The sequence below is a fragment of the Dreissena polymorpha genome, chromosome 2, assembly GCF_020536995.1.
Source record: "Dreissena polymorpha isolate Duluth1 chromosome 2, UMN_Dpol_1.0, whole genome shotgun sequence".
Taxonomy (NCBI): domain Eukaryota; kingdom Metazoa; phylum Mollusca; class Bivalvia; order Myida; family Dreissenidae; genus Dreissena; species Dreissena polymorpha.
This window is the reverse complement of record NC_068356.1, coordinates 140,805,186-140,828,630: the sequence shown is the minus strand read 5'-3', so window position 1 is coordinate 140,828,630 and position 23,445 is coordinate 140,805,186. Positions and strand designations below refer to the sequence as shown.

Sequence of the window (23,445 nt, the reverse complement as noted above, 5' to 3'; positions counted from 1 at the left end):
TGGAGCTGAATTTTAAAGGCCTTTGCAAACAGTTTGGATCCAGATGAGACGCCACAAAACGTGGCGTCTCATCAGGATCCAAACTGTTTGCTATTCTGATAGTATTCTTTGAAAAAAATCGAAGAAAATGCTAATTTTAGAAATTCTGCAGACGACATTTTAGCAGACGACAAATTTCCCAGCATGCAAAGGGTTAACACCCAGTTTTCCCAGAACGCAGCTAAAGTGTGAGTCGTGTTCTGAGAAAACTGGGCTTAATTCATGTGCGTAAAGTGTCGCCCCATATTAGCCTGTACAGTCCGCACAGGCTATTCATGGACGACACTTTCCGCCTTAACTGGATTTTCGTGTAGAAGAGACTTCCTTTAAACGAAAAATGCCATAAAAGCGGAAAGTGTCGCCCTGATTAGCCAGTGCGTACTACACAGGCTTATCTGGGACGACACTTAACGTACAAGCATTATGTCCAGTTTTCTCAGAACGCGACTGAAATTATTTTTTTCAGACATTATCATCCTCTTCATATGCAATGTTCCCGATTATGGAAAACATCGGAGCTATGTCCAGTAGTTAAGTCCACCAGGTAGCAAGATGTTCAGAAAAATGTCATAAAATCGATAAAAACGATAAATTTTATCAATGCAAAACACTCGTACATACATGACTTAATTTTATAATTAAACAGGTCACGTCGATTTAACTACTTTCTTGTTGGAAATTTATGGTATTTGCTGGTCATAAACTGGCCATAAAATCAGGGTGAGACAGACAATATCTTTTTTTATTGAATTTCTCTAATTTATTGCTTTCGCTACGAGTCGAATGACTTTAAGATGAAATCCGTCATCTAGCGTGCATGCAAGAAAAAAAACTCATAATACATCAACATTTGTGTATGAAAACAAAAATGATGATATTTACAAAAATCGTAAATTATTGATGACCGTCCGAGATCTCATAGATTGCGACATTACGTTCCGATAGAAAATTATTTTTCCGCAGAGTATTGGGCTACTTTAAATTCTAACACGGCACGCGACTTGTTTTCTATAGACAAAGAAGGAAATCAAGTGTGGGTTATTCTGCAATGATGTATGGGCGGGACTGCACAGGCTAATCTTAGACGACTGTTTAAGCACATGCATTAAGCCCTGCTTTCCTTGAACGAGGCTCATTTTTACTATGCCCATACCCGGCTACCTCTATTCTTGGCGACCATTTGACTGGTCAGAAACGAGTTATGGTTGATGGGGACTCGGGCATTTCTGACGGTCAGTGTACTGCACGTAGGTGGTATATTAGTGTCATGATAGCTGGGTCAATGATAATATATTAAAAAGGATGCACATTGCACATATACCTTGGGCGTTTTATTAACACAAATCTCTCAATGGTTGACAAGCATCATTAGATGATGGGTGAAGATAACGTCCGCAAACTGAAGTCAAAAGATGCGTTCAATAAGCGTTAGACTCAATTGAAAGTCCTCCAAGGTACAGTTCTTGTCCAAGTCCTCCAAGGTACAGTTTTTGTCCAAGTCCTCCAAGGTACAGTTCTTGTCCAAGTCCTCCAAGGTACAGTTCTTGTCCAAGTCCTCCAAGGTACAGTTCTTGTCCAAGTCCTCCAAGGTACAGTTCTTGTCCAAGTCCTCCAAGGTACAGTTCTTGTCCAAGTCCTCCAAGGTACAGTTCTTGTCCAAGTCCTCCAAGGTACAGTTCTTGTCCAAGTCCTCCAAGGTGCAGTTCTTGTCCAAGTCCTCCAAGGTACAGTTCTTGTCCAAGTCCTCCAAGGTACAGTTCTTGTCCAAGTCCTCCAAGGTACAGTTCTTGTCCAAGTCCTCCAAGGTACAGTTTTTGTCCAAGTCCTCCAAGGTACAGTTTTTGTCCAAGTCCTCCAAGGTACAGTTTTTGTCCAAGAAGTTCCTAAAAAAGTGAATTTGAAGTCATTCAAAATCCCCTTAAGTCCGTTGAAATACCAAGAAAGTCCTTTGAAAATCCACTGAAAATCCAGGAAAGCCCATTTCAATTCTATTGAACTTCCTAGAAAACGCAATGCCAGACCAAGAAATTCCATTAACATTTTATTGACAGTAACTGTTCAAGAAAGTCCGTACATGAAAGTCCACTTACAGTCCTAAGAAGTTCATTTAAAGTTCTATATTCTGTTGAAAGTCCTTTAAAATCCAATCACAGTCCTAGAAAGTCCATTTAAAGTTCTATATTATATTGACAGTCCTTGAAAGTCCATTGACAGTCCTTGAAAGTCCATTGACAGTATATTGAACATCCAAGAATGTCCATATAGTCCTGTGACAGGACTTAAATAGTCAATACCTATTGAAAATTTTAAAAGTCATCTATTGAAAGTCTGAAAAAGTAAAATAAAGGGGTATTGAATACCTATTTAAAGTCCTAAAAAGTCAACTGAAAGTTCTGGTAAAAATTCCCATTGAAATTCCTTGAAATAAAAGACCACACGCATCCGCCTTTTCTGCCTTAAAATATAACATAATTTATATACAGATTCATATTTGTTAAGATCATTAAAATATTGATCGATGTAAACATGATTATTGGCGTTTATATATTAGACAAAAAATACTTGACCGGCATTACATTATGTCTTACATATTTGGGTTGTGATCTGTGAAAAGGGGGTTTAATGCATGTGCGTAAAGTGTCGTCCTAGATAAGCCTGTGTAGTCCGCCCAGGCTAATCAGGGACGACACTTTCCGCTTGTTTGATATTTTTCGGTTAAACAAAGTCCCTTCTTAGCAAAAATCCAGTTTAGGGGGAAAGTGTCATCACTGATTAGCCTGGGCGGACAGCACATGCTAATCTGGGACGACACTTTAAGAACATGGATAAAACCCCTTTAACACATAGCACGGCTCATCTATTTCAACAAACTTTGCACAGGACTACGACACGTCGATATATGTACTGACAGCAATAGATCTACATTTAGTTAAAACGCGGTTGATGTCACAATGCCAAAACAACTGGATGTCGCAAACACATTGCCAAATATATATGTGTCAAACGTTATGTTTTCACGAACGAAAGACGTAACTATACGTGTATGTTCATCATTTAAGTAGCCTAGTTTCAAATTCGGTTCAATGTGCAAATTACATTTGCAGCAGGAGAATAGACTTTTCAACACAAACCTCATCCCAAAGCGATGTTTTTGGTTTTCTTTAGGCGATGATGCGGTTAGAGATATAAATTCTAAATCTTTTAACGATCTTGTACAAATTGAGACAAATCCCCGACATTTTTGATAAAACAGATTTAAACCGAAATCTCCAGTGATTTAGTACAATAAGAAGTGACCAAATTTAGACAAAACCACCTTGAGGATAAAGCAGAAATTGTACGGTGATTAATCTGTGGTCTAAAATGCTGCGCATAAAGGGACAATGGCTCGCAGTTGGTTGCTTCGCCCGTGAATGGAAAGGTCTCGGGGTTTTAAGGTGCTTTTGCAGCTAAAAGGATGTGTAGAATTAGCAATTGAAAAGGGTTTAGTGGATTGTAAAAAGCGTTGTGTGACTCATTGTACTTTTTGTGTGAGACATGATTGATCGTTTAATGATGAGTAATTGAAATATTGCAAATTAACAATGTGCCGAAATTCGTTATTTGCCCAATGCAGTTACCTAAAGTCATGTTGTTTTTGGGTGAATATGTTTTGAAGAGAGTTGTAATGATGATCATTATTATGAGGTTGATGCTCCTGCTACTGCTTCTGCTGTGGATGATGATGTCGATGCCTCTGTTATGCCAATATCGTTGTGATGATGATGTTGATGATGATGATCATGATGAGGAGGAGGAAGAAGATGAGTAGGAGGATGAAGATGGTGAGAATGAGAATGAAAAGGAGGGGGATGATAAATATTAAAATATGGAATCAAATTAGGTGCTACCACCTATAAGCAAACGCTCTGCAATCATTCCCGCATGTCGACATTAAAGTTATCGTAAATCTTGGCCTTATCAGTATCAATATTTACAGGTTCTAATATGTCTTTCCATACATCAATATGTAACAGCAGATAACCGGTTTCAATCAAACCGTGTAGCCGATATTTGAACTGATTGATGGAGTTTGATTGAAGCAGTATTTCCTAGATTTGTGTTGCAGAGAATGATAAATTTTAGACAATACTTTCACGTGATTAACGTTTATTATAAACAAATCTTTCTAAGCCAGAGGTCTAGTAAGATGTGCTTTTCGTTTAGAGGAAGTCTCTTCAAACAACTATACACGCAAGACTGAGTGTTCTGGATTGACACTTTACACACATGCATTAAGGCCGGTTTCCCTGAACGCAAATACCCTCTTACTACTGTCAACAAAAATTATCAATTGATAACCCAGTATAAGTTACAATCCACTATAACTGTTACAAAACGTTTAAATGACCTACAAACGTTTAATATCGATATTCGATACAGTCTGGGATATTGACTGCGAACAACTAAGTTTTGTCAAACGGTATTTAAACAGAACACAAGTCTTTTATCAAAACTGATTTTCTAGATAGCGATAATTTGCCTACTTAACTTTTTGACGAATGAGAGAAACCCAAAAGCCAGGATATGTAGAGGTATTGTATTCATCTTAAGAAACACCAAATAACAACCCTTGGCTTTTATCATTAATTCGGATGGACCGAATGAAGGTCCTCCAACCAAGATTGTGGGTCAAGGGATGCCATTTGTCCACAAATCTCAAGTTTGTACAAAAATGCTTCATTGGAAAATTGTTTCTCAAAATAGAAGACTATGCCCTTTTTCTTGGATCAGTCTTCGGACATTAGATCGAACCCGATCTGGTGGCAATGGTGGTGGCAATTATTAAGACGATCGATAATAATATCGTTGATGAGGATTATAATGATGATGACGATGGCAATGTTGATGATCAGGAAGAAGTTGAAGAGGAGGGTTATGACAAAGACGAAAATACTGATGATCATTACAATTATTATGAGTATGATTGTGATGAAAGATGATACATTTTAAGTTGTTGATGTTGGTGGAAGCTGGGCGACACATATTTAAAAGTCCTATCGACATTAGGTGAACTGAAATTTTACGAGAATCTTAACTGGTATACCATCATTAGTTTAGTGTACTATGCAGATACAACATTTAACAATAAAATCTTCAAAAACGTCCACTCTTACCTTGAGCATTTGAGTGTGGCACATTCGCACATAATCCGAGTAATACTAGCACTATCACCGCTCTCCGCCTACATGACCTTGACCCTGACCTTGAGTCAGGGGTCAAAGGTGACACTGTAGTCCTTGATTTTGACATTGACGCACCTGTTGAAGTCGACTTCATTTCTGTCCGAAAATTCGCCACTTGAGTTTTCCAATGCAACATCATTTCATATACTTAGCTTCTCACTTTCTGAGAAGGGTGTCTTCTTCTAGATTAACACTTCCCGCTCACGTGAACACTTGTATCACACGTTAATAAATCTACTTGTTTTACCACGAAAAAAACACACACTTATTAATCACAAACTCGTCGACCAATATTAAACGAAGAAAGTAAAAACTACCAGTAATAATTACGTAAACTTTGCTACTTTAAAGTGTCGAAACGTTTACACCTTTCTTTCTTCATCGCATAGTTGACATACTAAGTAGCTAAGTTACTCTTCTAAAGGATTAATTCGACGGTTTTGGGCCTCGTCGGTATCTTGGTCGAACAGGCTTGTTATGTATTAGCGCTAATCCGTACCTGAAAAATTGAACACATAATCGATAATGCATGCGACAATTGATATGATAATGCCCGTATTGTATAATAAAATAAACGCAATCTAGGTTGAATGCACGCTATTGCTTGTGACAAACTTCCGCCTTCAAATTCCGTCACAACTTTTAATTGAAAGGACCACTGGTCTATTCTACGTCCCAGCTAAAAGATGTGGGTGTAGTTATGTGCTAGTCAACACCCATGTAACGTAATAATTTAACAACATTGATTTGATTCACCAGTTTTAACAGACATGTCCCTGTGGTGGGCCCGCCTACAATGAGTGGATAACAATGCATTGCATAGTATGGCATAAATGCATGGTTAGAAATGTTTATAGTGCAATCAATTTAGTTCGGACACAATGAGCGAGCTGTCAAAGGATTACAGAAGGCTGTTTGGTATTGATGATATTTTGTGTTTGTTTTTTACAACTTTTTAGAAGACAACGATTGCAGCCTGCTGCATTTGCGAGATATTCCCCACCACCCCTGCTGTGCCTTCAATCGGAAATGACAACGTCAGCTCGGCATGATAAGTGGATGATTTCAAATGTTTTACATTCTTCACAGTAAAATTGTAAGTGAAATAAACAACAACAACAACACATATTTAAACAGTAAGAGTACAGACGTCTTAATTAAAATTGTCCAGAACTGTTTTAATAATTAAAAATGAAAATTATACCCGACACATTAAAAGGCATTCCATTGTAAATAAATACTTACTCAAATTTGATTTATTCTAACAGCCATGTATATAAGTACATTTAATTCTCAAATATGAAAGCGTTATTCACTTACTGTAAGGAAAACGCATGTATGAAGGAAATAAATCTCTGATAACACAATAAACAATGGCGAAGTATTATGCAACAATCTAGGAGGTTAAATAGCTGTCATACAATCAATGGCAACATGTGGAGAAAAATGTTAAATTGATCAGTCGGTGCAATATGTGAGTCGCATTCTGAGAAAACTGGACACACATGCCAATCAGGGACGACAATTTCCGCCTTAACTGGATTTTCGTGTAGAAGAGACTTCCTTTAAACGAAAAAAAAACATAAAAGCGGAAAGTGTTGTCCCTGATTAGCCTGTGCGAACTGCACAGGCTAATCTGGGATGGCACTTTACGCACATACATTAAGCCCCGTTTTCCAAGAACGCGTCTCATTTTCAACGCTAAAAAGGGACTACGAACATTACCGAGATGGTGTTTGATTGAAACAGTTTTTCTTTAAGTTAGTTAAGTTTAACAAATATGTAGTACATAGGAACCTCGAACAAACATCATGGTGGGGGATAGGACAAATATCACAACGGAACACATGATAAATATCACAACGGAACATATGAAAAATATCACATCGTAACATGGGGTTAATATCACAACGGAACATATGAACAATATCATATCGGAACATAGAAAAAATCACATTGGAACATATAACAAATATCCGCATGCACTTTATTATTCAAAACGCGCATGACACTGACAAAGGCCATCTTATTTCATATCATTATGTAACTTCCATTAACCTAGCTTTGCCCAAATATCTATAAATAAACATTTGCTTCGTCGTAGAAATAATCTGAGTCTCATATTTGTACGTGATCGCGATTATCCAAAATTAAATAGTATATCCAAAAGGACAGGATTGCGGTATAGCCGACAATCTTAAAACTACTCTACATGCCGGTGTTGTAAAGTTGTGTAGCTTTCACTAATGTTCGAGGAGTTTGTCTTGCAACACATGTTACCACTATAAAACTTTACAACAATATGTCGACCAGAATAAGAATTAATCGTGAAGGCACGCCTTTGTCTCGAAAAAAACATTGATCTTATCTTATTGTTGTAATTCATTCAGGTATCGAATGAGAGCTTTGCTATCATATTTTCAAGTTGAAACATATGCATTTATATCGCCATCAGTACCATCACTATGAATAAAAACAGCAGCAATATCATACATTGATAATTGATTATTTCTATCATCTATACACATATTGTCGTTATTATAATCGCCGCCATCATCATCAGCAGTAGCTTACATGCATACACAAAACTGCAGATGTACCGGTATACGAATTTAACAGTCGGCGGTCGAGTTTAACCCCTTAATTTAATAACTCTTTTCACTACCTAATGCCCTGACACACATATAACATTTTCGCGTTTGTACTTATCGGACAGGAACAAGGTCAATCCACGCGCGATGATAATCACTATATTATTAACAATACAAGAATTTCAGGTCACAGGTCACAGATACGGTAAGTGGAGTTGATCCTATTGCTTACAGTCATAGCATTTGAACAGCGGGGGCGAATCTTAATTCAAGGCACATAAAGCAACATTAACTATTAATTAATAAGTTGAACCGAGCGGATAGCCTAAACCAATACGACGAAATGACATTCCTCCTGTGTAATATTACAAAAAGATGTGTGCCATGAAACATTTTGTAAACCAGTCATGAACACAGTCGTGGCGTAGTGGATATGGTGTCCGCCTAGCGACCCAGAGGTCAAGCGTCCGATCCCCACTGTGGGAGCGTTCTTTAGATTTCCTCCAGAGACACCAAGTACTGGTGCTAGTCACAGGAAACGGACTCGAGAGCGTTTCAATAAAGCTTTAGTCTTTCTATGCAATCGAGCTAAAATAAAAGATGTTTAAACTAAACCAATTGTATACGTGGGCTTAGTGCCTTGTCTATTACCGAATGAACGGTTTATGTTACTGTATATCCAATTTGCTGATTTTGAAACGCGAAAAATGCTGTAAGACGGTTGCTATTCTCTGTATTGTTTAAATGACCTTCGTCGTGCGAAAATGTTTCTTATGAAAAATGCGGCCAGCGTTACTCCATACCAGCCGTCGCATTCGCACAGTCTATAAAGTAGCTACGCTGTCCATTATTGAGACCATGAAACCTTGCGTGATTTTATAGCGAGCAGGGTAGCTCATAATCAGACTGCGAACGCTGGTCTGGAGCTACGCTGGCCGCATTTGGATTAAGAACCACTGTTGTCAGTCGCAGCTCAAATAATGGTTAAATCAGTACCAAGTTCTGTCTTGTATGAATGCCATTGCAAAATAGACCACTTTTAATTAGAAACAATCGTTATGGTATAACTAATAAACATCGTTCTAGGAAAACGTGGCTAAATGCACGCGCTAATCAAGGACGATACTTTCAGAATTTGTGGAATTGTTCGTATAAATTTAGTTTCTCCGTAACGAACATCTAATTTAGTCGGAAAAGTGTCTTCCCAGGGTAGACCAGCTAATCTGGGACGACACTTTACGCACATGCATTAAGCACATTTTTTTCAAGAACGGGTCTTGTATATGAGAATATTCGTGTTTTAAATCATTAGTGTCAAAGTTAAACTGAAATGTTACGAAAACAATTAGCAACATACATACAATGAAGATTATGGATAAATAATTTATATAAAATAAATCCCTTTTTATGTACTTTTTAACATGATCTCGTTTTTATTTCTTTCATCCCGTTCCGGATATAAATTGTGTTATTTATCATATTCAATCACACGTGTTTGCAGTCTAAAAACTGGGCTAGACTTGCGCATTTAAAGTATATTTTACATTAAATTTTACATCCTGTTTGAAATGTTCCATTTTAATTCTTAGATCTTGTCGTAAAATTAGCGAAAATGATCACAAAATATATTACCGGTGCATAATCACTTGAAGCATTCTGAATATTGAACACTTTAAAAGAGTCTTTATGTATTTTTGCGGTGTAAGGTTGCTATAATTTGGGTTACAAATTACGTCGTCTTGTAAAATTGATAATATTAACGGACAAGACATATTATCCAGACTCGTGAAATCTACATTTTGCCGAAATACATAACAATATATAATAAAATCTCGCCATTCAACAAAATTGAAACGTAAACGTTATTGTTCTTATTTTATAACATCCAACAACGTACAGATAAAATGTATACCATACATGTTAAAATACATAATATGACTTTTATATATAAACAGTAATTAAAAGACGCAATTGAACAGAACAAGTTAATTGTGGAGTTGATCGAGACGTCGAATTGTTCTCTAAACAAAGGTCGAATTTCATTTGAATTTTGGATAAGGAAGATAATATTATCACTGGTAATCCCCACCTCTAACAAAGAAGGATAAAAAACTACAAAGCAACATCAACAACAACAATCTGTAAATATAGCCCATAATACCATTATAAAATTGACAAAAGTTGTTGTTTTTTCAGTAGAACATGAACGTTTTTCACAGTTTAAATAAACATTAACAGAAGAGATGATTTGAAAAAAAAATAAAAGTAATAATTTGAAAACCTCACCCTCTTAATAACCTAAGCAATGGCAAGTACAATATATTACCTTATCGTTTGACTAAACAACTCGTTCATACGTATTAACTTCCCGCTTTTTTATTTCACTGAATTTACATATTGCAAACAGTGAGGCACGTTAAAATTCAATTAGTAAAATTTCATTTTTTTCTCATTTATGTATTAGGTTTACAACTTTCTGCGTAAGTTTATTTTTCCGTTAATAAAAACCATGAGATATTTCAACTATTTATTCCTTTCAAATGTTGCGTTACATCGAAAACCAACATTCATTAGACGGCACCATCTATTGCTTGACTTATATTCACCCAGTCAACCTATGCGTAATATCGATCAAATGAAATATGTTATTTTAAAATATATTAATTTATATGCCCACTCAAAGAGGCGCGTATGCAGTAAATGCCACAAAGCTCACGGTGATGACATTCCGAATGTCCCATAAATCTAATATCCGTAACACAACAATTATATCCTATACAAACATGACCACCGTTTATTGATGCAATAATATAAACACGTAATTTATACTCAAATATGAATATAAACAAATTATATATATACAATTACAAAGCCTATTGTTATTGAATATGTCATAACCGAATAAACCGGATATAATTTTCGTTTTATCGATGACGGAATTACGGATAAAGGGAAGGCGTTTTTAATATCGCTTACGTGTTAAATATCAACGACTGAATTATTGCAATAAAAAGGCGTTTTCGAAATCTTTGTAAAAAAAACAACTAAACACGGGCCTGAGAAAAATCCGGAATAAAAATACCTTTAATGCTTATGCGTGCATGTTTTGTTCAGTAAATGTGTATGTTTCGTTCGGCATGTGTATACATGCGCCTTGTTCTACGAAAACTGGACTTAATACATGTGCGTAAAGTGTCGTCCCAGATTAGCCTGTGCAGTCCGCACAGGCTAATCAGGGATGACACTTTCCGCATAAACTTGGTTTTCGGTAGGAGGGACTTCCTTGAAACTAAAAATACCATAAAAGCGGAAAGTGTCGTCCCTGATAAGCCTGTGCGGACTGCACAGGCTAATATGGGATGACACTTTACGCACATGCATTAAGTTTTCTCAGAACACAACTCATGTATTTGATTCAGCATCCGCGTACATAAAGAAAGTATTCCTGTAATGTTTCTCAAACAGTTATGATCTATTTGCCCTTTCAGCACGATTGTCTGTATCAATAAAACGGCGAGACATTTTAATGTTCGACAACAGTTTGCATAATAACAAGTACATCTGTAGAAAACACCAGTAATAAACTTTGAATTTCAATTGACATTCCTTTGCATGAGATGGCTTCTATGCGCAACTTAACAAAAGATATAAACGAGAGTAGAGCAACATAATTGCGAACGGCTTCGGTGATCTTGTTATTGCTATTGGTCTCAATTTCGTTTTTATTGAAAGCTAGATGATTAATTGTGTCGCGATCTGAGAAAACTGGGCTGAAAACATGTGCGTAAAGTGTCGTAAAGGGACGACACTTTCCGCCTAAACTTGATTTTCGGTAAGGAGGGACTTCATTGAAACTAAAAATTCCATAAAAGCGGAATACGCACATGCATTATGCCCAATTTTCACAGAACACGACTCAATTATAGTCGCGGCTCGAGTCCGTCTCCCGGTTAATCTTAACTCAATATTTTAGCCTCGCTGTGTTAAAATCGGGTTTAATGCATGTGCATACAGCGTTATCCCAGATAGGTCTGCGAAGTCCTTACACGTTAATCAGTGACGACACTTTTCGTTTCATGGAATTTTTCGGTTTAAGGACATCTCTTCTAAACGAAAACCCAGTTTAGGTGGTCATTGTCGTCCTTGATGGGGCCTCTGTGGTTTGCTTTAAGCCCTATTTTCACAGAATACGGCTCATTTGGTCATAATGACGATTCAAGGGAATAGGCCTTTTTTATAGTTCATAATTAATCGCCAAATAAAACTCGAGAACTGATTACAAAACGAAATGCGCAGCTTTGCTCATTCATTTATAACAGTAATATGCTATACAACACATTACAATAACCTCTTTCAAAATAATAAAACTCTTGGTTGCAGTTGAAATCCACCTTAACTACAAAGAGCTTGCTGTCAGTTTACCACACTAAATAAAACAGCCTATACATAACCACACAATGCATTTCCATATGGGCCGTGCTCTGTGAAGAAGGGGTTTATTGCATGTGCGTAAAGTTTCGTCCCAGATTAGTTTGTGCAGTAAGCACAGGCTAATCAGGGACGACACTTTAATCTTTTATGATGTTTTATCATTTCAAGAAAGTCTATTCTTAGCAAAAAATAAGTTTAAGCGGAAAGTGTCGTCCCTAATTAGCGTGGACTTCACAGGCTAATCTGGGACGACATTTTACGAACGTGCATTTAACCCCTTTTCACAGAGCGCGGCTTATATGAAAGTTACACTCACGTAGTGTAAGGGTTTAGGCAAGTCCTCAGTATGCAGACAGTACATGTCTCTTATTAAACAATGTACAATGGAGATATTTTATGATACATACAGTGTGATTAACTAACTGACATGCAAATAGTGGTGGCATGCGGATAAATGAAGAACATTGAGAAAAATATGTTTAAAGGTATGAGTCAGTGTAGTATAAAACAACAAAAGGACGCAGAAAGTTACGTATATGGTTTGTCTTCAAGTTAGTTTGCATGACGCATGGATAACAGTGTTAATGATAAATTGTGTCTGTTCGAATCTTAATTAGAATTATAAAAAAACAACAACAAAAAAACCACTGATGTTAATCAAAAGCTAACAAAATACCTGATGGTCTAATTATTTGCATGAATCCGTTTTATTTGTTAAATGTTCATTTCTGTGTTTATGGTGGTTAATTTGTTGTTCTACCCTCCAGCGTGTTTCTAGATTACAGCTGGACTTTCATAATGATTTGTGTGGTGACCTGTTAAGAAAACGTACCACATTTGGTTTTTACTATTAACACTATATTTAGAAACATATGTAGATTAAAACTGTATATTTAAAACGGACTAATATACACGCAACGTTCAATTCACAACTAGAAATATGTAATGTAAACATGCGCGTTATATCACACGCCAATTTCTACTTGGTCCTTGGCTTAAATCACACGCAAATCGCATCTTTGTCCTTATTATTTTGTATGTTACAATCCTTAAAGAACCATCGAAAATGAGATAAAAAAAGACTTACATTTGCGAGTGGAGAATTTCCACAATTATTACATATACCGAAAGGGGAATATTATCGTAATGCAAACATATTTAAATCAACCCAACATACCCGCGTTGCCAACTTGTGTCGCCTTCGTGAATTTCCTTTCATTTGTCAAACAGCACATGTTGCCATTGTGAAACTCTAGAATAATATGTCGATGATAATAAAAATATAGCAGTGACGTCAAGATTTCTCATTGAAAAAAAAAAGAAAAGAAGGGCTATTAGAAAGTCTTTTATATAAATGAAACAATCATCTACATAATCGCAATCACCATCAGCAGTAGCAACATAACTGCCATTATCATCGTTATGATCATGGGCATGATCATTTTATTAATCATCATCATCATCATCATCATCATCATCAGCAGCAGCAGCAGCAGCAGCAGCAGCAGCAGAAATACCACATTTGTAATTTTCCCTAGCATCAGCATTATTTCCATCAACAATTCAACCACGCTATATATAATTTATGCATGTATACCATTAAACAAAAATTATGTACATATATCAAAAGATTAACAGTGGGTAGGTAGTTATGGTCCCCAGAAAAACAGTTTTAACTTGTTCTAATATGAATCTTCTTACACCCATAGAACATTCAAGTATTTACACTGTATTTTGACACTTCCACTAAAAATCCTCGTTTGATGAGAATACCTTAAAGATACAAGAATTTCGAGTCTCTGGTCAAAGCTACTTAATGTGGAGTTACCCCTTGTGTTAAATATCAATAGAACCCGTGCAGTGCTAATCTAGAACGACACTAAACGCACATGCATTAAGCCACGTTCAAATTAATATATCTGGGAAAGGCTTAAGGACGCTTCCAATTTGGGGATCGAACAAGGAACCGTCTGGTCGCAAGACGGACACTTATGGATACTTACCCTCGCTCTGTGAAAAGGGGGTTTAATGCATGTGCGTAAAGTGTCGTCCCAGATTAGCATGTGCAGTCCGTACAGGCTTATTAGGGACGACACTTTCCGTATAAACTTGATTTTTGCAAATAAGAGACTTTCTTTGAATGAAAAATATCATGAAAGCGGAAAATGTCGTCCCTATACTAATCTTGGACGACGCTTTACGCACATGCGAGAAACCCCCCTTTTACAGTGCACGGCTCATTTTAATTTCCCTCAGCACACAGGGGTGTCTATGTCATATAAGCATTTAAGAGTCCACTGGGCAAATCTACCTTACCACATTATATCTAGTTGAGTTGCAGAACACTATCTAAACAAAGATTTCAATGTGTGCAATACCTTTCATTGCGAAGTTGATACTGAATTTGTCATGACATGATTCTGCTTCATTAAATTCCGTATAGACACATTGACACTCTGTCGAACAATGAGCGAAATATCGATAACACAAAATACTACGTGTGCATTAGAAATTTAAGCTATCTGAATATTAAACACTTAATAAGTTTAAAAAAAAAAACATATTGCCTAGGTGTCGGATAACATTACATTGGGTTTCAGTGAATATCTTATTGGGAAAATATTAATGTTTTCGAACGGAGCAAATTTTAATAGTTTTGTCAGTCACATCTAACTTCAAATGTAAACATCTGATATGTGTCGTCTTTACAAAAAGTAGCAAACTTTACAGCTGATAACTAACTTAATAAATATACCCAATGGCGAAATCAACTTATAATAACAGTATAACGTTTGTACTTAAATATTTTAATATTGTATGACCCGCGTCAAGGCAAAATAGGGGTTGTGCCATATGCGACCAGTGTATTCGCACAGTCTGGTCTGAAGCAACCCTGTCATCGATTAATACTATGAAACCCTTCGTGATTTTATAGCGGGCAGGGTAGCTCGAGACCAGACTGCGCGGATGTATATGACATAAGACCAATTTTCGCATGACGCGGCTCATGTGTAGTTAAACCCGCTTCAATTAGACCAATTGACGTAAATCAGACAACTTGATTCAAACAACTGAACACTGGACTGACTGGGAACTTCTAAATGTTAACACAATTTAATCTGCTTATAGTGAAATAATTTGGCTTATCGCATATTTAAAATAAATAATGGTTTTCGAAAAACTGTCTTTGGACGCGAACAGGTTTATAGAACCTTTACTTCCTTGTTAAGATGTAAACATATTTATTAGGTTTTCGAGTGGCGCTCTTATGTTTAATTTTGAAGTGCGCTTAACATGCACGTTAGTCGAGTTACCTTATAAATTATTTATGGTAGTTATCTAATTGGTTAAATATAAGCAAACATAGCGTCGTCCTCATACACATTGCCGTAAACTAACGGAACGTGCGATAATGATGGAATTAACATTTTTCACGTATATTCACGTAGAAGGTTTTAGCAGATCAATCGAATATAATGCACACGAAATTTAATGTATTATTACTAGCGGCCACTGAAAATACATCAACATATTCACATAATAAGTCAAGCCATAATGATATCGAATAATATATTTGTAGTTTTGTTTGTACTAATTCCTTAAACTGTTAGCTTCCTCAAAACCTCTTCCCTTGTCAATACATAATTTGCATGTGCAAGCTATACTTTTATGTTGTCTATCACATAGCGTCTTCATCAATATTAACTTCTCGTTTTCGACATGACCTCAATTAACAGACATTACAACCCCTTAACAATTCAATTGCGATAAGATTAGCATGATTATATATTCTTCGTTTACACATTCAGTTAAGTTATAATTAGCAGCACAGCGTTCCATATATCAATTATCCTCAAAGTACACCCATTTTCTTTAAACCAAATATTCTTAAAATAAAGCCTTTCCCTTAAAATTGATCACTAGCACAAATCGTTTTGCAAGTGTCCCTTCGTTCCAAATGTTCCGTATCATCGAATGATTAATTATTACCCAAAGTTATCGGCTATTATTGCACATCCGGTTGCACCAAAGCCCGACAACTGTTCACTACCAAGGCATTCTAATCGTATAATTCAAAGTATGGTGCGCAAGTCAAGTTTTCGATTTATAAACATGACCATGTCGATGGCAAAGCGTGAAGCTATTGTATCTCATATAGAACTAATAAGCAGACATAACAAGAACACTCAATCATCAATAAGTCGTAGATCAAGAAGTAGTTGCGGTTATCGTTGCAACAGCAATCAACGTCAGTGGCACGAAAGTTGTAATTGCTGCTGTTGGTATCGTCATAGTAATGATAGGTGTACCAGTATATTACAATTAAGCATTAGAATAGTAGACGAGCATTAGAAGCAAAAGCGGCATAGTATGTTGTTGTTGTTGTTTAATATGAACGACGGCAGTATTGACACTTGCCAGTATCCTAATAAATTATTCATATATATTAATGAACAGCGTATGACTTAGATCTATAGTTGAAAAGCAATTTGCGTTGATGAAGCAGTGATTGCTGCTAAGTGCTAGCATAAAAATTGATTGATAAAAGTTGATTTTACTAAAAGGGATACACCATTTGATAAACATAGACGGGATTCTCTGTTGAGTTGTACGTTGAAACCACATGAAATTATTATATCGTCTTTAGTGCTTGGATCGACTCGAATATTGGACATTTAATTAATGATTCAAACGTGAAATTTACCGACTTGACATAACTATTGTTACACATTCGCTTGACTTAAGTTCACCCGGTCAACTTGCGCCAAATACCGTTCGTATAAATGATATTTAATGAGTAACGATCTTGGAAAACAAGGCAAAATGCGTGTGCGTAGAATGTAGTCCAAGATAGGCCTGTAGGGTAGGAACAGGCTAATCAGGGCCGACACTTTCCGCCCAAACGGGATTTGTGTTTAAAACAGTCTTGTTTTAAACGAAAACGTCCATGGTTCTGCTATCCTTACACAGAAGTCCACACAGGCTAATCAGGGAGGACAATGTTTTAAGCCCGGTTTTCACAGAGCGAGGCTTGTAAGTTTGTTTATGTCCCATGTTATAGGAAACACAGCTGCGACAACAATTAATCGGCAAACCATGATTTACACGAGATGGTTCAAAGCTACCTTAAGTTGGATTTTTAAATCTGGTATATCACTTCATAAATATTAATGGCGAAACTTTTTTTGACGATTTAATTGAGCTGATATATTTTACTTATTAAGAAGACGTGAAACGATTTTATAGCTCCCGAAAGTATATGGTTATTGGATGCAGTTCTATAAGGGATAACGGACATCTGAATCATCAAAACTGCAATAAAAAAATATGCGGGTTCCAAAATTAACAATATCCCAAACTAAGGGTACCAGAAGCTAAGCCTAAACGTAACATTAACACCTGGATCATAAAGTTAAAAATGTTGAAAGAAATAAGTGCATAGTTACAATACATAGGCCCGTTCCGAACTAAATACATATACGTGTATATAAAGAAAGCACTTCCTGTCATCTGTATCAACCAGTAAAGACTTGCATGTCCTTGTATAGCTCTCGCAAAATATATCGGATATCTACACATTGCCAAAACATTTAAATTGACGAACGCACTTTGCATAATAAAATGAATATCTAAGCGATAAAAGTGTAATAAACTTTGAATTTGAATACACCTTCATTTGCATAATTATCTATTATGTGCAACTGTACAAACGATTTATTATAAAAGAACAGCATGGTTGTTAACGGTCTTGTGATATTCAACTGATTTGAGGAGAAATTCATTGTTGCCATCTTACAATCAATGCCTTGTGCATTTACAAGCTTCTATCATGGCAACAAAAAACGTAGTGGCCGAAAGTTTCGTAATTGTGGTACAACGTAGCTATATACCACCCAGCCTGTTTTAAGCAATAACATTCAATGTAAATTTGACACTGAATTTGTCATGACATGATTCTGCTTCATTAACAACAGTATAGACACATTGACACTCTGTCGGACAATGAGCGGAATATCGATAACACAAAATACTACGTGTGCATAAGAAATTTAAGCTTTCTGAATATAAAACACTTAATAAGTTTTAAAACATAGGTGTCAGATTACATTAAATTGGGTTTCAGTGAATTTCTTATTGGAACGTCTTATTGGAAAATTAGTAATGTTTTCGAACGGAGCGCAGTTTAATTGTTGTGTCAGTCAGCACTGGCATAACATTTTAATCTGATATGCGACGTCTTAATAAAGTAGCAAAAAAATACAGCTGATCACTAATTTGATAAATACATCTCATGACGAATACAACTTATAACAAGCGATGTGTTTGTGAAACACTATGCCACCATCTATTTGACCTTTGACCCTAAAGGATGACCTTGACCTTTCACCACTCAAAATGTGCAGCTCCATGAGATACACATGCATGCCAAATATCGAGTAGCTATCTTCAATATTGCAAAAGTGTACATTAAATGAGCGATTTTGACACATATATTTGAACTTTGACATTGAAGGATGACCATGACCTTGACTTTTCACCACTCAAAATGTGCAGCTCCATGAGATACGGTCCATGCATGCCAAATATGCAGTTGCTATCTTCAATATTGCAAAAGTTATGGCAAATTATAAAGTTAGAACAAACAAACACACAAACCAACCAACCGACAGGGCAAAAACAATATGTCCCCACTATAGTGGTGGGGGACATAATAACAGTACACCTTCAATATTTTAATATTATATGGCCCGCGTCAAAGCAAAATTGCGGTTATGTCATATGCGACCAGCGTAGATCAAGACCAACTCACGCATTCGCGCAGTCTGGTCAGAGGCAACCCTGTCCTCGATTGATACGATGAAACCCTTCGTGATCTTATAGCGGCAGTGTAGCTCAAGACAAGACTGCGTTGATATGTATGGCGTAAACCCCATTTTCGCGTGACGCGGCTAATATGGAGTTAAACCCGCCTCAGTTCAAACAACTAAACACTGGACTGACTTGGAACTTCTAAATGTTTACAAAATTTAATCGGCTTATAGTGTTGTAATTTGGCTCTTCACATATTTAAAATAAATCATGGTTTTCGTAAAACTGTCTTTGGACGCGTACATATTTATAGAACCTTTACTTAAGTGTTAAGTTGTAACCATATTTATTATGTTTTTAAGTGGCTCCATCGTGTTTTATTTGAAGTGCACGTATTATGCGCGTAAGTCGTGGTACCTTATAAATAGTTTTGGATAGTTATCTTATTATTTAAAATCATCAAACTTAGCTTTGCCCTCTTACCTGTTGTCGAAAACTACCGGGCATTGCGATAGTAATAGAATAAGCAATAGTTCGAGTATATATACGTACATTGTTTGAAAAGATCCACCGAATAAAATACCAACAAAATGTAATATATTATACCTAGTGGTCACCGAATATGAAAATCGGCTAAATATATTTAATGTAAGCCTGAGTGATCGAATAATATGTTTTATACCACGTTCTTATATTGCTTACTTCCTCAAAACCGAATTCCTTATTTAAAAATCATAAGCACGTGCAAGCAATAATTGTTACTTTACCCATAAAAAGACTTTCATTGATGTAAAGTTCTCGCGTCCGCCATGAACTCAGTCAACAGATATTACAACGTCATTTAAACATGCCATTGATTTAAGATTATAATAATAATATTCTTCATTGTGTAAAAAGTCACCATTAGAATTCATATCCTTCGAAAAATGAAAGAATGCAAACATTTTTAACATTAATGATATGACAAACGGCAGTACTTGAAGTTGCCAGTATCCTAATCAATAATTCATTTATAGTAATAAACAGAGTATGACTAAAATCTATAGTTGTCAAGCAATTATCGTTGATGTGGCAGTGATTGCTGCTAAGTGATAGCATTAAAGTTTAAGATTGAAGGTGATTCCACTAAATGGAAAACACCATCTGATAATCATTAACGGTATTCTCTGTTGAGCTGTACCCTGCAGCCACAGACAATTACAAAAGTCGCCTGTGTTGGTTGGATCGATTCGAAAATTGGACTTTTTAGCAAATGATTCAAACTTGCAAACTACCAACTATACATAACGGTTGTTTTCCATTCACTCGACTTACTTTCACCCGGTCAACTTGAGCGATATACCGACCGTATTAAACATTTTTAATGATGCGCGATCTGGGAAAACGGTGCTTAAAGCATGTGCAGTCGGCTCAGTCTTGACTCGATTTTCGTTTAGAATATATTTCTTGAAATGAAAAACTTCATAAAAGCGAAAATTGTCGTCCCTGATAAGCCTGTGCGGAATGTCAAGGCTAATATGGAACGAAACTTTTCGCACATGCATTAAGCTCCATTGTCTCAGAACGAGACATAGTTATGATATAACTTACCAATCTTGGCGTGTCAACAATACACACACGTAGCACCAATCCTACGGTGCAAGCATTACGAACAATAGTAGGCTTTTGATATTCTTAACACAACAATGACTTCCTATTAAAAATAACGAATGTTTATTGATATAATAGTACAACAAACTAAAAAAAAATATAGTGGCCGAATGTTTTCATTGTGTTACACAATAGCTAAATACCAGCCCGACCGTTTAAACACCATCACCCCCCCCCCCCCCCCCCTCAAAATTCAACCTCATCCCACACATCCATCCAGCATAGTTAAACGTTATTTCATTTTACCTTCTGGTTGCAATAATCCAACGATACCATTACAATAATTCTTCGTTACATCTTATGAGTGCTTTAGATATACAGCATTACATTTGATATGTTCTTTCCGTTCCATCAGACGTAACGAACTGTGAACAGAGTGGTAATGGTAGCAACAGCACCAATAGTTATAACAATAGCATCTTTATCAGCATATGTCGCATAAAACACAGCTGCAACATCAATTAATCGTCAAACAATGATTAACGCGGTGAGATCAGCTGGCGCAAAACAACATGTTTATTATGTTGTTTTACGCCTGCTATATCAGTACATACTTATTAATTTAGAAACTTGTAATGACGATTTAATTGAGATGTATGTTTAAGCGTCAGACAGTTAAAAATGTTAAAACAAATAAGTGCAAAGTCACAATATATAGGGAAGTTTAAAACTATATAAATGTTCATAAAAAAGGAATTTCCTGTAAAGTTATTAAATCAGTGGTGACTAGCGTGTTCTTTCATAGCACTCGCAAAATCTTAGTTATCATGACAAAGGCGAGACATATCATTTACGAAAGAAATTTGCATAATAAAACGACTATCTAGATAAAAAAAGAGTCATAAACTTTGAATTTGAATTCACCTTCATTTGCATGAGTATCTCTTATGTGCAACTGTACAAAATATTTATGATAAAAAGCAGCATAATTGTGAACGCTCCGGTGTTATTCTAATTGCTTTGAAGAGAAATTCTATGTTATCACTTACAAAACAGTAGATATGTCGAAGTATACATGCACTTAAATAAGGAGACAATTCTATACAGAAACAACTTCATAAAATGTTCAATCTCCGCTTTAATGATTTACAAATTCGTATTCAATCTTCATGCAATTATTCAATTTTATCTTACGTCTGTCTTCGCTTTCAAAGTAAATGAAACGTTATTACACATTGAACTGTTTCATTCCTCGTACCACCCCGAATTTATAACGGCTTACACTGGCTTATGTGAACACTGTGCAAATAGGACAGTAATTTACGAACGGCAGTTATTTGGTATTGTTAAAGAAATGTATTGTTTAACCGATAAGCAGTATTGAACGGGTCAGGTATTAAATGAACAGTTAATACCAGAGCGGAAATGTAATATGAGTGTTTACCAAATGATTTCGATCTCATGGATATCTCTTATCCCTTAACAAGTCTACTTTGTTCACGACTGTTTTATATTTTCCTCGTTCTCTTCAGGAAGAAAATGTCGCGCCAACTCATTTGAGCCTTGTTCTGGGAAAACGTAGCATAATGCATGTGCGTAAGGTTTCATCCCAGATTAGCCTATGCAGTCCGCACAGATTGACCAGCGATTACTCGATGCAAAATCCAATTTGGAGTCTTATTCTCTAAACGAAAATGGCGCAATATACGTGTTGTGTGCTGTAATAAAATCATATGCAAATATTTCCCTTTCGCTAAACATTTCTACCCGTTCATAAACCTATTTAATATAATACATGTATACGCGTATTATACTGCGTTTAGTACTAGCTCTGAATAATTACATAAACAAATAAATACATAATTAATGTCCTTTTCGCTGCACCTAAATCATCACTAAATGCCTTACTAGACATAAATGACTTAATTTCCCCGCTCTCAAATAAGTCGCATCATCCATCAAAAAGGCATTTGTATACTATAACACTAAACAGCCCAATACAAATTAAAACTTTCCCACGAAGTTATACTCACATAATGTGACAGTTTTATATTGATCTTTATTTCATAACGTAATAAAAGCCACGCTTCATGAAGCAATTTAGGATTTAATAATAACAGTTACTGATAGCGTTAACAATGTCAATATCGGATATGTGTATACCGCTATACAATAAAACATAGTAAACTATTATATATAAATTAATAAAAAATATAACAAAATACAAAATGAATAATTACCTGAACTAATGTGTAAATCCAAGAGCACAGTAAATTTCAAATAGGTATTCAACTTTAAAATCCAATTACATAATTATCCCAATTCCAGTTTCTGTATTAGGGAAACATGTACAAACGAAATTAAATTGGAAAGCTTCAACCGCCTGAATATCTAAAGGCGTGTCATTCACAAAACCTGTTTCAAAGTCTCGTTCAGATCCTGAAATCTTTGAGATCTTTTAACGAGATTTCATTGAGAAAATTTCTCAAGGCCTAATGAGTTCAGACGACAATCTTGTAGTCCCGCTTTACGACAAACCACTCGTGCGTTTCCGTCGATGATTGAACTTTGAATGCTTTCTCAAGCGAAACCGGTCTCGGAAATTAACGACTTCTGTTACGGAAAAAACCGATATTAAACAATTCATGACCGGTCATGGATCATCGGTTTTGAGTAATACGTTCAATACAATATTTTATTATAAATTGCCACAGAATGACTCTACCAAACTTCCGATTTATTGGTAAACCATAATGCGA

General features: G+C 36.0%; 1 protein-coding gene across 1 annotated transcript in view; it reads right to left on the bottom strand.

Annotated features, from left to right (window-relative positions):
* The window catches only part of LOC127869224 (uncharacterized), a 74,490-nt gene extending 51,338 nt beyond the window's left edge, over nt 1–23,152 (bottom strand). Inside the window, exons 1-2 of the mRNA XM_052411601.1 lie at nt 22,927–23,152; nt 5,196–5,763 (exon numbers count right to left, since the gene is read on the bottom strand). Of these exons, the coding sequence (XP_052267561.1) occupies nt 5,196–5,403 (208 nt within the window). The 5' untranslated portion in view covers nt 5,404–5,763; nt 22,927–23,152. The remainder of the gene's footprint in view (nt 1–5,195; nt 5,764–22,926) is intronic.
* Nucleotides 23,153–23,445: the final 293 nt, after the last annotated feature.